Source organism: Rhipicephalus microplus, chromosome 1, assembly GCF_043290135.1.
Source record: "Rhipicephalus microplus isolate Deutch F79 chromosome 1, USDA_Rmic, whole genome shotgun sequence".
Classification (NCBI taxonomy): Eukaryota; Metazoa; Arthropoda; class Arachnida; order Ixodida; family Ixodidae; genus Rhipicephalus; species Rhipicephalus microplus.
The window spans coordinates 259,603,476-259,617,379 of record NC_134700.1 but is presented as its reverse complement, the minus strand read 5'-3'; the positions used below and the strand labels follow the sequence as shown (position 1 = coordinate 259,617,379).

Below are 13,904 nucleotides of genomic sequence, written 5' to 3'. Positions count from 1 at the left end.
CCTTCGACTTTACTCCCTCTTCCACTTCCCGATATCTTCCCTAACCCGGCTTTGAAACAAAAGGTCCGCGCGATTATGAGGTAGCAGCGAGTATTTTTATTTGAATCGTTCATTATTTTTTTTTCTTCTTTTTTTGTGCCACAACTTGGCAGCCTTCGTTTGCCGACAACTTCTACGGCGTCACTCTTGCAGCTCTGGAGACGTGCACAAAGATATCCCCCGGCCGTTCTACGAAAGAAAAGCAGGGCATGTCTTAATGCCGCAATTACGAACACCGCGAAGGAAGAAAGAATGAGCGTTGAATACCGGTGCAGATGAAAGCATGTAATGCATGGCGTAATTTATTTTTGCGTTTTCTTTTGCGGTTACTAATCCAAGGAAGCTTGCAGGTATTATTAGGAATAAAAAAAATGAAGACTTGTGACGCAGACGTGTGGCGAGCGGTTGTTCAATCACTGCACTGAAGCAAAAGTAAGCTGGGTCGGGTTCAGTGTTTAATGGAAGCGTAACTTGGTTAACACCAACGTGGTCTGCAACGCGCTCCCCAAGAAGTAGCCATAAATGAATTTCTGCTCGTGGAGGAAAGTCGTGTTTTGTCTGCATGGCATGAAGCGAGTCAAATATAATGTGAACAGAAGCCGCAGGTTTCTTACTTTGACTGAGGCTTCGTTTTAAATTTTTGTTCGTGGTCTATTGAGCATTATTTCGTCCACCTTGATGCTCACTACGAAACGTTACAAGGTTTTCTAATTAGGTTCCAGACCAGCCTGGCTCCGTTTCAGAAGCACGCTCAAAAAACTTCCTTTTCGCTTACTGTAATAATGGTGCTCGCCTATTGAATAAGGGGGAACCTTTAGGAAATTATGCTTCATTTATTTTGAGAAGCATGGCGGCTTTAGCAGTTGGGGGAGGGGGCGGGGGTGGAGATGAAGGAGGCCTTGTTTTGTCTTTTTAGCTTTTTCTTTCATCCTTGTTAAAATGAAAATGAAATGAGCGTGAAGGTTCTGTCCTGTCACTTTAAATCTATTGCAGTAAGTATTCGAAGTCTGAGTTCTCAGATGATTATTGAAGTCCGATGCATACCATGAACTACAGTTGAGTGGTTTTTGTTCAGTATATGTGTAAAGGCATACCAATGAGTCACCGTAGCATTCTTGAAACATATCGAAAGAAAACATTAGAATGTGACGGTTCATTTATTCATTTATCATTTATTTATTTATTTATTTATTTATTTATTTATTAACTATATTTTCCCCTCATGGTACAAGGTACATTACAGAGGAGAGGGACCATCATATATACATATTTAGTAGTGCAAATCTATTGAACTTGACAAATATTACACAGCATATAGCCTAAAAAGAACGTAAGTACAATAATACAGACAGTAAATATACAAAGTGCTTCGCAGTAGAACAAAACAGAAAATTTCACAAAGGCTAAATGTAGGTATTTAATTAGTTAAGAAGTCATTTTTAACATGTATGGGAATGCTTTTTATAGAGCCAGGAAGCTGATTTCATTCCCTAGAAGTCATCGGCAAAAATGACAATGAATGGGAAATTGTGTTACTCTTGGGCACCGGAACCTTCTGACGATGGTCGAGACGCGCTGATATGAAAGATGTGGCATGAGGAGTAGCCGGCGCCACGCATTGGCACCAACCTCTCCTTACATACATTAAGTTAAAAAAAAAGATGTGGCATGTATCGACAGTGAAGATATGTTGAAAATTTGTTGAAAATTTATTTCCCCACATTTATCTCATCTTCTTTGCTATTCACGCAAAAATTCGAATTTACACAACGCAGAGAGAAAAAGGATGATCTGAATCGCTCAAACAATTTCACTGTGTGTGCAGGAGGCACGGTGTTCAGAGCTGATGGGTTGCCTTGTTGAGCGAGATAAGTACGTGTTACAATTTTAATATTTACTTGCCGCACCTTACGACGCCGACAAATTAAGTTGCGAATGGAGGAGCGAACCCTGGCAGCTGAATCGTTCTCGAGAGAGTCGGCGCCCAAATCCTCCTGGCTTTGCCCTAAAGTTAATAAAGTTCACTTATTCAGCTTGTTTACTCACGTAGGCAGACATTAGGCGCGCGAGAAATCAACATGTACAATTAATTAAAAGATGAAATTTAAATGTAATAGATATAGAAACTCCTTAGTTAAAACTCTTAAGACCAACAGACTTGCACGAGTGGCTGTAGACTCTTAACGATGCCGTATACTGCACAAGATTCCCGCTCTGCATGGTGACGTTATGTATGTGCGTGTACGCTTCTCCTCTCTTTTTCTATTTATTTACTTTTTTTCAGCATGCCTCATCCATTCCTCCGTGCAGGGTTGCATATCAGTTATACCAGACTGGTTAACATTCATGCATCTCCTCTCTTTCGTCCTCCTTCCTTTGAATAGATCGACATTTAAGCTGACACCTCGTTGTCCTTTAGTTTAGTTGATCTCATGGGCATCTTTATCAGCCATCGAGGGGCCAACAAATTATGACGCCATAACTTGAACGCCATTTGAATGATGAAGGTTTTAACTCACCGTTGGCCTGTTCATGATTGCAGTTTCATCGGTGAAAGGCACCTGGCTGAATATTACCAAGGTTTCCCGCCTGTACATGAGTGCCTACCTGTGCATCGCATCCAACGGTGTGCTTCCCTCGGTCAGCAAGCGGATCATCCTTGAAGTCAGCTGTGAGTACGGGCACCAGCTCCCCGCTCTCTTCTGGCAGCGTTTTCGGTTCTGGTGCTAAACTACTACTCGTGAACTGTGGGCGAACCCAGTATATTAAACGCCAAGTGAGCGTACAGAAAAGAAGATGAAAATTAGAAGCCACATTAGAGATAACAGCTTGTCATAGAAGACAGCGAACGGCTAAAAACATGCAATAAAGAAATTAAAACGTTCGTTGAATTGTGAATATCACTACATCCATCGTAACGAGTGGACTTGTATTCGTCAAAAGAGCAGCAAGAGAAGTGTCGATCTAGTTAAGATACAGAGAAATCGCTATTGTTATCACCATTAGATGAACCCCTGTCTGGTCAAGACGAAAAAAATGCGAGGAGGGATCAACTACTCTCCCTGACTTATCGTGGCTGTTTAGTGATGTACTTAGGCATGCGAGGAGATAATTTTAGCCATGGATAACGTGAATGCATTTTTTTCTGTACGCATGGCCCCTGAGTGTATAACACGTAACAGCAAAAGAAAAACAATATAAGGACAGAAGTGTTTTTGTGCATTTTTCGACCATTGACGACACTGATTCCCACTTCATCCTCTTTCGTGTAAATTCGCTTTATCTCTTCCTAAAAAGAAGCAAGCATTGGGAAGAGCAATTAGATGGTTCGAAACAAGGTGAAAAAGGTATGTTTTGGGCAAGCTCAACGTCGATAAGCGATTGAACAGAGAAAGGAAGGAAATTAAAAGCATACAAGTTTAGCCAGTGGCTAATCGTTGAGTAGGCATTGCTTTTTCAATCGCTGAAAATGTATTTTCTCGCATTTATCCTATCTTCTGAGCTCTTCACGCGAAAATTCGAGTACAGATAACGCATGGAGAAAAAAGGGCAATCTGAATCGCTGAAACGACTTCGCAGTGTGTGCAGAAGACGCGGCGTTTGAAGCTGAAGGGTTGTCTTCTTGAGCGAGATAAGTTTGTGTTTAATTTTACGATTTGTTTTTGTTTGCCGCACTTTACAACTCCAACAAAATAAATTGCGAATGGACGAGCGAAGCCTGGCAGCTGAGTCGTTCCCGAGAGAGTCGGCACCCAAATCCCCTGGCTTTGCCGCTCGCAAGCTGAGCGTCGTAGGAATCGAGATAAGCCTTAGCGCGCATCCCAAACGAGAATAAAGATTTTAAGCACGTCTTGATATCCCGCTCGGTTGCTTTTTTATGTCTTTACGTAAACGTTTTGCGCATGCCCATTTCGTTTAAGGGCAACAAAAAAAAAAACCTTCACAAAATCTTATAAGACGTCGAAAAACGACGCTTTCGTAGAGACGTAAACCCTGCTGCTAGAGAATGCGCGAAAACGTGACATGAAAAGACGAAAGGGTTATTGTCGTTTTCCTTCAGTTGAAATTCTACTTTATTCATTTTTTAATTTCTACTGGGTGCTCTGGTGCTTCAGCGATGCGCTTGCTAATGACTGAGAGCATTTCTACGGCGAGGCACGGGATAACTCACGTTGTAGGGCTGGCTTACCGAGTTTCAAACTCGCCATGAACTCGGGAAGGTCATAAATGAAAAACGTTCATTGATGTGCTAATATTTAGTCGTACACCTAATAATAGTGATAGAAGTCGAAGTGCTGTTGATTTAACCGTAGTGGACACCTTGTGGCTGATGAACGCGTTGATAATGAATTCGTTTGTCGAGATCGCCATTGTGGGCGGCCGCAGCAACATCTGGTTCAAGTTCCTCTCGCTAAAAACTTTTTTTTTCTTTTTCGTTGTGTGCGCGCACTGATGTGGCTGATAGAAGCCCTGTTTTACCTGCGGTGTCCATAGCATCAGGCGTGGCAGGAAAACAGTATCCGTTATCGGTACACAGTTGTAAAGTATAAGAAAGAAATATGCACATATAACCTATTTTTCTTTCAGCTTAGCTCAGTGTTGAATTGTGACCATTTGGCATTGTGGGGATAGGTACGATGCCGTGAGGCACACACAATTCTGGGAAAACAGAAGCTGTGTTAAGATGCAATTAGTCACGTTATTTGCACGAATGTTTCTTTTTTTGTGTGTGAAAGTGAGTAGCCGACTCAAACATCTCCCATCCAATCATATAACATCTGTGCGTTCTAATGCGTCTGATAGCACGATAACTGGAAGCTACGTTGGAAATGTCACATTTATCAGGTATGCATATTTAAGGGTCGATTACATCCAAAGGTAGCAGTGAAAGAATCTGTCCTTTTACCTTTCAGCTTTTGGTGTATAAAGTTTAACTCCATATCCACGTATTTTGCGTACGATAAACTTTATCCTAAATAGCTTTGTATATATTGGACTAAAATGCACAACACTTTGGTTTCGCATGTAACAAAGCTGTATTCGGAGGCACCAACTCTCGTTTTTGTTCTGAGTTTTGGGCGCGCTAAAGAAAGTTGCATAATGGGCACCACTAGCTCACTCTTGCTAATAAAATTGGCCTTTTTTGTGCATAGCATTGTATTGTCAGCGTGGCGTAATAAACACAGCGGTACTTACAAACGCTTAAGTATGCAATAATTGATTTCAAATGACAATTCTCACAAGTATGAACGCAGAAACCAGAGCAATACTGTTTGGCACAGCGGATGTGATTTAACTTTAGCCGCTTCGGGTGACGCACAGACAAGTCGACAGACAGACAGACAGACCAAAATTTTTGCGTTGAAGTATACCAAGAAAAGCTATTTCCTTTGAAAACCTTGAGCTCCCTCCTTCTCGCAATATAGTGTAGCAAACCGGGCGCTCACCTGGTTGACATTCGTGCCTTTCTTTCCTCTACCTCTTCCTCCTCCAACTTTATCGACTAATTTGAACGTTCGTAGAAGATCGGAATGGTAATTCATCTTGATTATACTACCGACTAAGTTTGTAAAAGTGAAGCTTACTCCCACATGGGGCCAACAGTTGTAACTGTGGGACTCCTATATGCACAGCTGTAACAGCAGTTAGTGGCGTGCAGTGCGGCATCACTGGAGAAATAATCAATTTGGCCTGAAACTACTGACGACTCTCGCGTTGCCAGCTGGCGTTCATGTTCGTGTGTGTCAAAATGCGCTATCGTAACGGCTCGGACAGCCTGTTTTAGAGCGCGCTAGGCAACGAAAAAGCACCTTGCTCGGGCTCTGGGTTTGCAAAAAAAAAAAAACACTGAAAAGTCAATCGTGTATGTCACTCCTCTGAAATTTTATTTCATGATACAGAACCTCCACCATGTTTTGCAGTTAATTCCTGCGAAGCTAAATTTCTCGAAGATATTCTACGATTCTCACGCATCCATGACAACGCCATCTAGCAATATTCGAGAACATACCCTGATAACAGACATATGAAAATGTTTTTTTTTTCTAAACGACCATGTTAAGCTATGCCTATAGCTCGTTCGGCGTGCTTTTGGCAATTTTCTTTCTCTTTCCAATCATCTTTTGCTTATTGCTAGCGCTTTCGTAAACTTGGCGTAATCGAAGATGTTTCGCGCAGCGGTGACATCAGCAGGAGAGAAGGAGGGTGTCGTTGATTCCTTACACACTCTTCAGAGTGCATTGAGTTTAATGGTAACGAATCGTCCAACCTCAGACGCGAGGTAGATGCTTCGATAGAAAGCGTTTAGCGCACCACAGAGTGTGTGCTGGTGAAAACATAAAAGCAAAAAAGTGCAGCTACACTGCTGCTATGTGGCTTCGTGCCGCCGACGTGTTTTGCAATCCTACATTTGCGATGTCACCCCACACGTGGCGCTCCTTTCGCCGCGATGACTGGCCGACGCCGAGGCATCTGCCCTGCAACACTTAAGTTTTATGCCAAGCACCTATACTCACGAAAGAGTACAGGAAATAGACAAAAATTTACTCTCTTAGTAAAAAGGTACAGCTAAAAAAGTTTCCAAAGTGAACAAGGCATTGCTTCTGTGGAAGACGTGTGTAGAATATTTCGGTTTTCGACTTCGGTGAAAATTTACTCGCAATATTTATATCACCATTTCTGTTCATAGTGATAGAAACTGTCATTTTTCACATTATGCAGCTTTTTTTTTCTCAATTTGCAAGCTCACACGTAAGTAGCTTGTTAGTATATTTAGACTGCTTGATTCATATTCTTAAAAACAGGTTACCAACTTATACTATATTTTCTTACCCCCTCCCCCATTAGCTATCCTATAGCCTATTATAGCTACATTTATACCCTAGCACATATATACTACAGCTTATACCATAGTTTGTGCACATGGGTACATTTTCCTGCGCACACACAACTCACAGTTTTTGAATAATCGGGAGGAGGAGGAGGATGAAGAAAGTTTAAGCGGAAAGACAGGGAGGTTAGATCGGGATTTGTGGAAACGCCTATGAGTAGCCCTGCAATCCCACATGCGTCAGCGTGTTGGCTTCAAATTTTTTTTCCTTTCGTGCTTTCTTTCTAAGGTTTCTATTATCCATTCGCCAATGCCCCAATACAAGTAGCTCAATGTAGATTAGCTACATTCGTGATTAACCTTCGTTCTTTCTTGTTTTCTAGCTTTTGCCTTGACCTATCGACAAAGGATGTGAGCAGGCGATTCACAGAATTCAGACCATTTTTCTGACCTCTAACCTTCGTCTCTTTGCGCAGTCAGTTCATATACAAAATAATGTATAGTGGTGAAAACGGAAGAAAAGATTACATATGAGCGCAAGAGGCAAGCGTAGTTACAGCCATTGCTAGGTCGCTGTCTTCCTTGACTTTCACATACCTCTGTATTTTTTAACCACTAAAATGCAAGTGGCTAGGGCATTCCATAATTCGGCGAATAGAAATTTTTGTGACACAGAAATAGCGAGAACAGTCTACACACTACAAGTTAAAAATGACGGTACAGGACCGCTTCCGCTATGGCATACCGTGTCCATTTCGAGAGTCCAAAATCCGCGACACACTTGCTATGGTCTTGCTCGGGCAAGCATTTACACAGTCTTCTTCTCCTCCAAACGACCGGCCGCGGGCCTGGCTGACTACCCGGTCATGATCACTGGGTTCACGGATCGTTAAACTACCTGCTACTTGAAGCTAATTTCTATGTGTGTCTGTGACACCACATTGTACTATGCCGTAAAGCAGGCTTTCGAAATTAAACATATCACAATAAAAGATGACACACGTCATGGCATAAGTACATACGCTGCAAAAACTTACAAGCTCGAAAAAGCTAGCTAATTCAAAACTACTAGCTGGAGAAGCATTTGGGATATAGTTTCAGGGTGCGTGTGATTGGCTAGATGACGAGTTCACAGGGACGTCAAAAAAGGAAATGTCGAGCGGAGATGTCGGTTGACGGCCATATCAGAGAAAGAATGGGGAATAGCCCGTGGTGCGCTGCGTAGCGGTATTGTACGCAAAAGCCACGAATGGCAGGATGGTATCCCAGTTGGTGTGGTCGGCGTTGATATGCATAGATATCATGTCGGTCAAAGTTCGACGGAAGCGCTCTGTGGGGCCGTTAGTCTGGGGATGGTAGCTGGATGTCGTCTTATGAATCGTATTACATGCGTGGAGGACTTGTTCGAGTAGTTTCGAGAGAAAGGCCTTGCCGCGATTGCTCAATAGGATACGTGGTGCAACATGTCTTAGAAAGATTGCCTCCAGAAAAAATGTGGAGAGGTCCTCTGCTGATCCTGAAGGAAGCGCAGCTGTTTCGGCGTACCTTGTTAAGTGGCTAACTGCTGTGACAATCCAGCGCTTGCCGCTAGCTGATATTGGTAGTGGTCCATAGAGGTCAATGTCAATGACATCGAAGGGAGCGTCAGGACACGGGAGAGGTTGTAGAAGACCGGCCGGGGAGGAAGTGGGTCGCTTGCAGCGTTGGCAGAGCGAGCATGATGCAACATATCGCGCTACGCAGTTGGAAAGCCCAGGCCACACAAAACGACCGCGGATGCGTTCATAGGTTTTTTGAAAACCGAGATGACCAGCCTTGGGGTCATCGTGAAACGCCTCCGAAATGTGCGCCCTTAGAGAACGAGGAGCAACAGGAACCCAGCGCTGTCCTTCGGGGTGGAAGACAAAGCGGTAAAGGATTGAGTTTTCCGTCGTCGACAGGCGCGGGCGTCGGCGCTGTCGATAGGCGCGGGCGTCGGGAGGAAGAGAGGAGCCTTCAAGGCGCTGCATTATAGAGCGACAGTAAGTGTCGCTGCGTTGGTGGGATGCAAACGTCTCTTTGCGAAGGTAGAAAGTCGACAGCGGCGAGTGAATGAACTGACGGAGACGCTTTGATTGGTTCACTCACAGTTGGCGACAGGCCAGGAGTGCCTGAGGAGGATTGTAAAGGACAGTGGCTAAGGGCATTGGCATTGTTGTGTTTCCTGCCGGATTTGTAGGTAACGTCAAACTCGTATTCTTGGAGACAAAGTATACAGCGACCCAGACGTCCAGACAAATTCTTCAACGTCGGCAACCAGCACAAAGCGTGGTGATCAGTGACGACGGTAAAGTGGTGGCCGTGAAGGTATGGTCGAAACTTCTGGATCGCCCAGACAATGTCGAGACACTCCTGCTCGGTGATGGTGTAGTTTTTCTCTGCTGCTGTGATGGTGCGACTAGCGTATGCGATCACACGTTCGCCATAACGCTCTGTTCGTTGCAAAATTACAGCGCCGAGTCCAGTCCGCTGGAATCAGTCCGTGTCCGCTGGAATGGAGGATAGTGGGCGGGGAGTTATCAAAATGACAAAGCACTGGCTCAGACGTGAGGGCACGTTTCAAGGTGTCAAAAGCCATTTGGCATTCGTCGGACCATACGTATGACGCTCCCGAAGAAAGGAGTTGGTGAAGTGGTGCAGCAATGGTGGCGAAGTCTCGTATAAAGCGCCGGAAGTATGACGCAAGGCCAAGAAAGCTTCGGAACTCTTCGGCGCGTTGAGGCACCGGGAAGTGAATAACGGCGGTAATCTTGTCGGGATCAGGCCGGATTCCATTTTTAATGGCGAGATGTCCGAGTACTTCAATTCTTTTGCTAGCAAATTGGCACTTCTTGGTGTTGAGCTGAAGGCCAGCAGCTGCGAGACACGCTAGAACTTCATCTAGGCGCTGCAAGTGCTGTTCGAATGTTTAAGAAAATATGACGATGTCGTCAAGGTAACATAAGCATGTTTTCCTTAAGGCGCCACTATTCAGTGTCTATCATTCGTGCAAACGTTGCTGGCGCACTGCAGAGGCCGAAAGGCATGACGTTAAATTCGTAAAGTCCGTCGGGTGTGGCAAAGACAGTTTTTTTTCCTTGTCATCCTCGCATTAGAATTTGCCAATAACCGGAGCGCAGGTCAAGGTTCGAAAAATATTCCGCTCCTTGTAAGGAATCTAAGGCATCATCAATGCGAGACAAGGGATATACGTCTTTTCTGGTTATTTTGTTTAATGCGCGGTAGTCAACGCAGAATCGCACCGAACCGTCTTTTTTTTTTTACGAGAACGACAGGTGACGACCAAGGGCTTGAGAAGGGCCGGATGATCTTTTGCTTGAGCATATCAGCAACGTGCTTGTCGATGATCTCGCGTTCGCTGGAAGAAACACGGTATGGTTGACGACGGACAATAGAAGTTACGTCGGTGTGTATGCGATGAGCCACCGCAGAAGTCTGGCTTAGAGCAGTCGAATGTACGTCGAAAGAAAATTTATGCTTAGACAACAACGCCAGTAGTTCATCTGCTTGTGGGGGAGTAAGATCCTTGCTGATGGTATTGACGAGAGCCGTTGTGAGTGGAGCATCTGTTGGTATTCAACGTGATTCCACCAGACTGGTATCCGAAGCCACTACAGAGATAGGTTGTGTGTCCACGCTGGAAACTACAACAATGCCTTTGGTCAGCAGAATCAGCTCATTGGTGATATTCAGTACTGCGATAAATGCGGTGCCGTTGGAGAAGCGGACAAGATCGATGAAAGTGCAATACCTCTGGATATACAACAGACTGATGGACTGACTAGGACGTTACCATGGTCAATGGAGTCTGACATAACCGTGATAACGTGGTCGTGGTTAGGTGGCACAAGGAAGTCATTGGCTGTTCGTAGCCGGTCATGTGATGATTTCGGGGAGATATCATCCGCCTCTCGCATATGTATGAGTCGTTGTCGACAAGAGATAGAAGAGCAGCATCAGAAAAAAAGTCCCTTCCTAAAATAAGCTTAAAAGCTTAAGAAGCCAGCACGGCAAACTAAATATGATGCCGGATCCCATCAATGAAAACTCCAACAGTTCACTGTGCTGATGGCCGGATCTGCGAGTCATTTGCGCTACGTAAGAGAGTGCCAGTATAAGGTGTGGTAACCTTACGTAGACTGGAACACAAATCCGCATGAATAACAAAACACTGATTTCTTTTACTGAACTATATCGCAGTAGGTCATTAACTGATGAGATCATGTTGGGCCTTTGGCCAGACACCAACAGTGCAACTGCGGTCACGAGAGCAGTTATAACATTTTTGGAAACAACTGGACTATGTGCGCGGCTATGAAATGTGTCTCAGCTAGAAAGAACACTACATACTCACCTCTCTATCCCACCATCGTCATCCATTAATCTTTCTTTTCCCCTTTCCCTTCCCCCAGTGTAGAGCAGCAGGCTAGAGCAAGCTATCGCTCAGGCCGACCTCTCTGCCTTTCTGTAAATGAACTTACCTCCTCCTCCCCTCGCATGAATAACAGAAATAGCAACCCCCGTGTCCACCAATGCCTGAACTGGTACCCCTTCCGCATACACTAATAACAAGTTGTCTGGCCCTCTGGAGGTCTTGGTGTTTGTTCGAGCGATGCAGCTTTCCCTCCAAAAACTGCACCAGCTAGTTTTCCGAGTGGTAGTCATAAGTAGGTGCAGCCGGTCTCAGAGGAGATGTTGAGCGTCGCAGAGGTGAACGGGACCGGCGGCGTCCGGGATGGTAGGGCGAAGTGGGGAGAGTGGAGAAGTCGGAGAGAAAGAACTTGTCGTAGGGCGTCTCTGGTACTGGTTCGGGGATGGCTCCGAATCCCTTTCGTAAACGTTGTAGCCACGGCGTTCGTCCTGTTGGTGCTTGCGGCGAAATCGTGAAATATGGCTCCGAATTACACAATAAAAACATATTGGGCGAGGCGAGCGCCAGGAGGCGTCGTGTGCTGGAGCTGTCACAGGCGCTGGTACTGGCGCTGGGACAGGCAAGTGTTCTGCAAATGCTGCTACGTTGGGCTTCGCAGGAACAGGATGCGCGTGCTGAACCAAGGCAGGTTGCATGGCAGTGACTGGCGCATACGTCGTGGGTGGCGTTGGTGGCACCGTAGTGTTCGATAGGAGAGCGCCAGCCATGGATTAGAGCTCCTCTTGAGGATGTCGCGCAGATTAGCAGATTGAGAGTGAGGCCGAGGGGCGGATGCACATGACAACCCTTGCGCTTGAAGTTCCTCGCGAATCAGAGTGCGAATCAGCGCACGCAAATTCGCATCCGAGAAAGGCCGGCTGTCACTGGCGTCTGGGTAGTCTGGGTGCAATCTAATGGCTTGGAGTTCATCAAGATGCTAACATGCGGTGATAACGTCCTCAATGGTGGTGGGGTTTTTAACAGCCAGAGCGTTAAACGCGACATAGCCTAGCCCTTTGATGATGTCGTGAACACGATCAGCTTCTGTCATCGCCTAGTTCACGCGGTCGCAAAGGGCAAGGACGTCTTCAATGTACGAAGTGTACGTCTCCCCGGGATGTTGGGCACGCCCATCGAGCTTTCGTTTCGACACTTCGGAATGGATGTTCTGTTTCCCAAAAATCCTACGGACTTGTTGAGCAAAAGTAGGCCAATCCGGGAAGCTGCTTTTGTGGTTAAAAAGAAACACGTTTTCGCGGCATCGGACAGATGGAAGGCGACGTGACGAAGTATTTGAGGCTTATCCCATTGGTTATAAACACTGGTCATGTCGTATTCTTTCAGCCATACTTCGACGTCATCGCGTGGGAGACCAGAGAAGATGGGTGGGTCGCGCTGCCGGGCGTCGACGATCCACGCAGGAATGGTTTGTTGGACAGGGATGCTGGATGTTCCGGGCAGTGGTTCTTGAGCAATGAAAGCGGACGGGGGAAACAGGCGGCGACCCGAACGAAGCTCCAGGGGAACGTGACGTTAGAGAAGACTTGGGGATCGAAGCAGCCTCCACCACACTATGTTCTTTTATGCATGCCCCTTATTTCTGTGTCACGGCAGGGTAGTTATAATTGCGGCAATGCTTTGTGGTCTTGTCACGGTAATAAACAAGAAGTATAGGTAACTGAAATGTGTAGTTTTCTGTTTATGTTCATCATTTTTTTCAGAACTGATACGACGTATAATAAACGTGCATGTTTTTTTTTTGCAGTTGCACCTATGATATGGATACCTAACCAGTTGGTCGGCGCGAGCATCGATACCGACGTAACACTGGACTGCAATCTGGAGTCGCACCCCAAGTCGGTGACCTACTGGACGCGCAGCACAGACACAATCATCCACCAAAATTCTAAGTACTCGGTCGTAACGGTGCAACACGCCATGTACAAGGTCCAGATGCAGCTCGTGATCCGCAGGCTCAAACCCGAAGACTTTGGCGAGTACCACTGCGTCGCCAAGAACTCGCTGGGCGAGACGGAGGGAACGATCAAGCTTTACGGTGAGACGAAAACCGCGCTGTCGTAATTCTTGTAGGAAAACGTTGCCACGCACTAACTATGCTCTAACAATAATCTAAGGCCCTTCGCGAGCGGTAATTGATAGATATATTCCAACGTTGATGATTTGCTTCTTCGTGGATCAATGGCTAACGACTCGCACTCACAAGCAACTGCTCGGACGTTCAATTTCACGCGCCGGAGTCTTTTTCTGGACTGTGTTATCTTTCTTGCGTTTTCATACATAAATGCACGTGTACATATAGGGTGAATGACGATGACGTTGACACCGACGTTGGCGGCGAAATCCAGCCGAAAGTGTCTATATAATTGCTATCACATAAAAAATGGGTCCTCAGCGCGACCGAGAGAAAACAGAGATAGAGGTAGGTTTATCAGATTAACCGGGTTGATAGACTTTGTTGGGTAAGTTTAAAACAGTAGTATAGGTTGCGAGTGAAAACAGGCGTGATATAAAGAGGGGCTGTAAGAACGGTAGCTATAAACTGTAATCACGGATTAGCACACACCT

The 13,904-nt window shown here is 45.5% G+C and overlaps 1 protein-coding gene across 5 annotated transcripts in view; it reads left to right on the top strand.

The window, feature by feature from the left end:
- The window catches only part of LOC142814695 (lachesin-like), a 295,460-nt gene that overhangs the window by 263,776 nt on the left and 17,780 nt on the right, over positions 1 to 13,904 (top strand). For all 5 annotated transcript variants that reach the window (XM_075893887.1, XM_075893875.1, XM_075893883.1 and 2 more), the window contains 2 exons: positions 2,582 to 2,710; positions 13,084 to 13,374. In XM_075893887.1, coding sequence (XP_075750002.1) covers positions 2,582 to 2,710; positions 13,084 to 13,374 — 420 coding nt within the window. The remainder of the gene's footprint in view (positions 1 to 2,581; positions 2,711 to 13,083; positions 13,375 to 13,904) is intronic.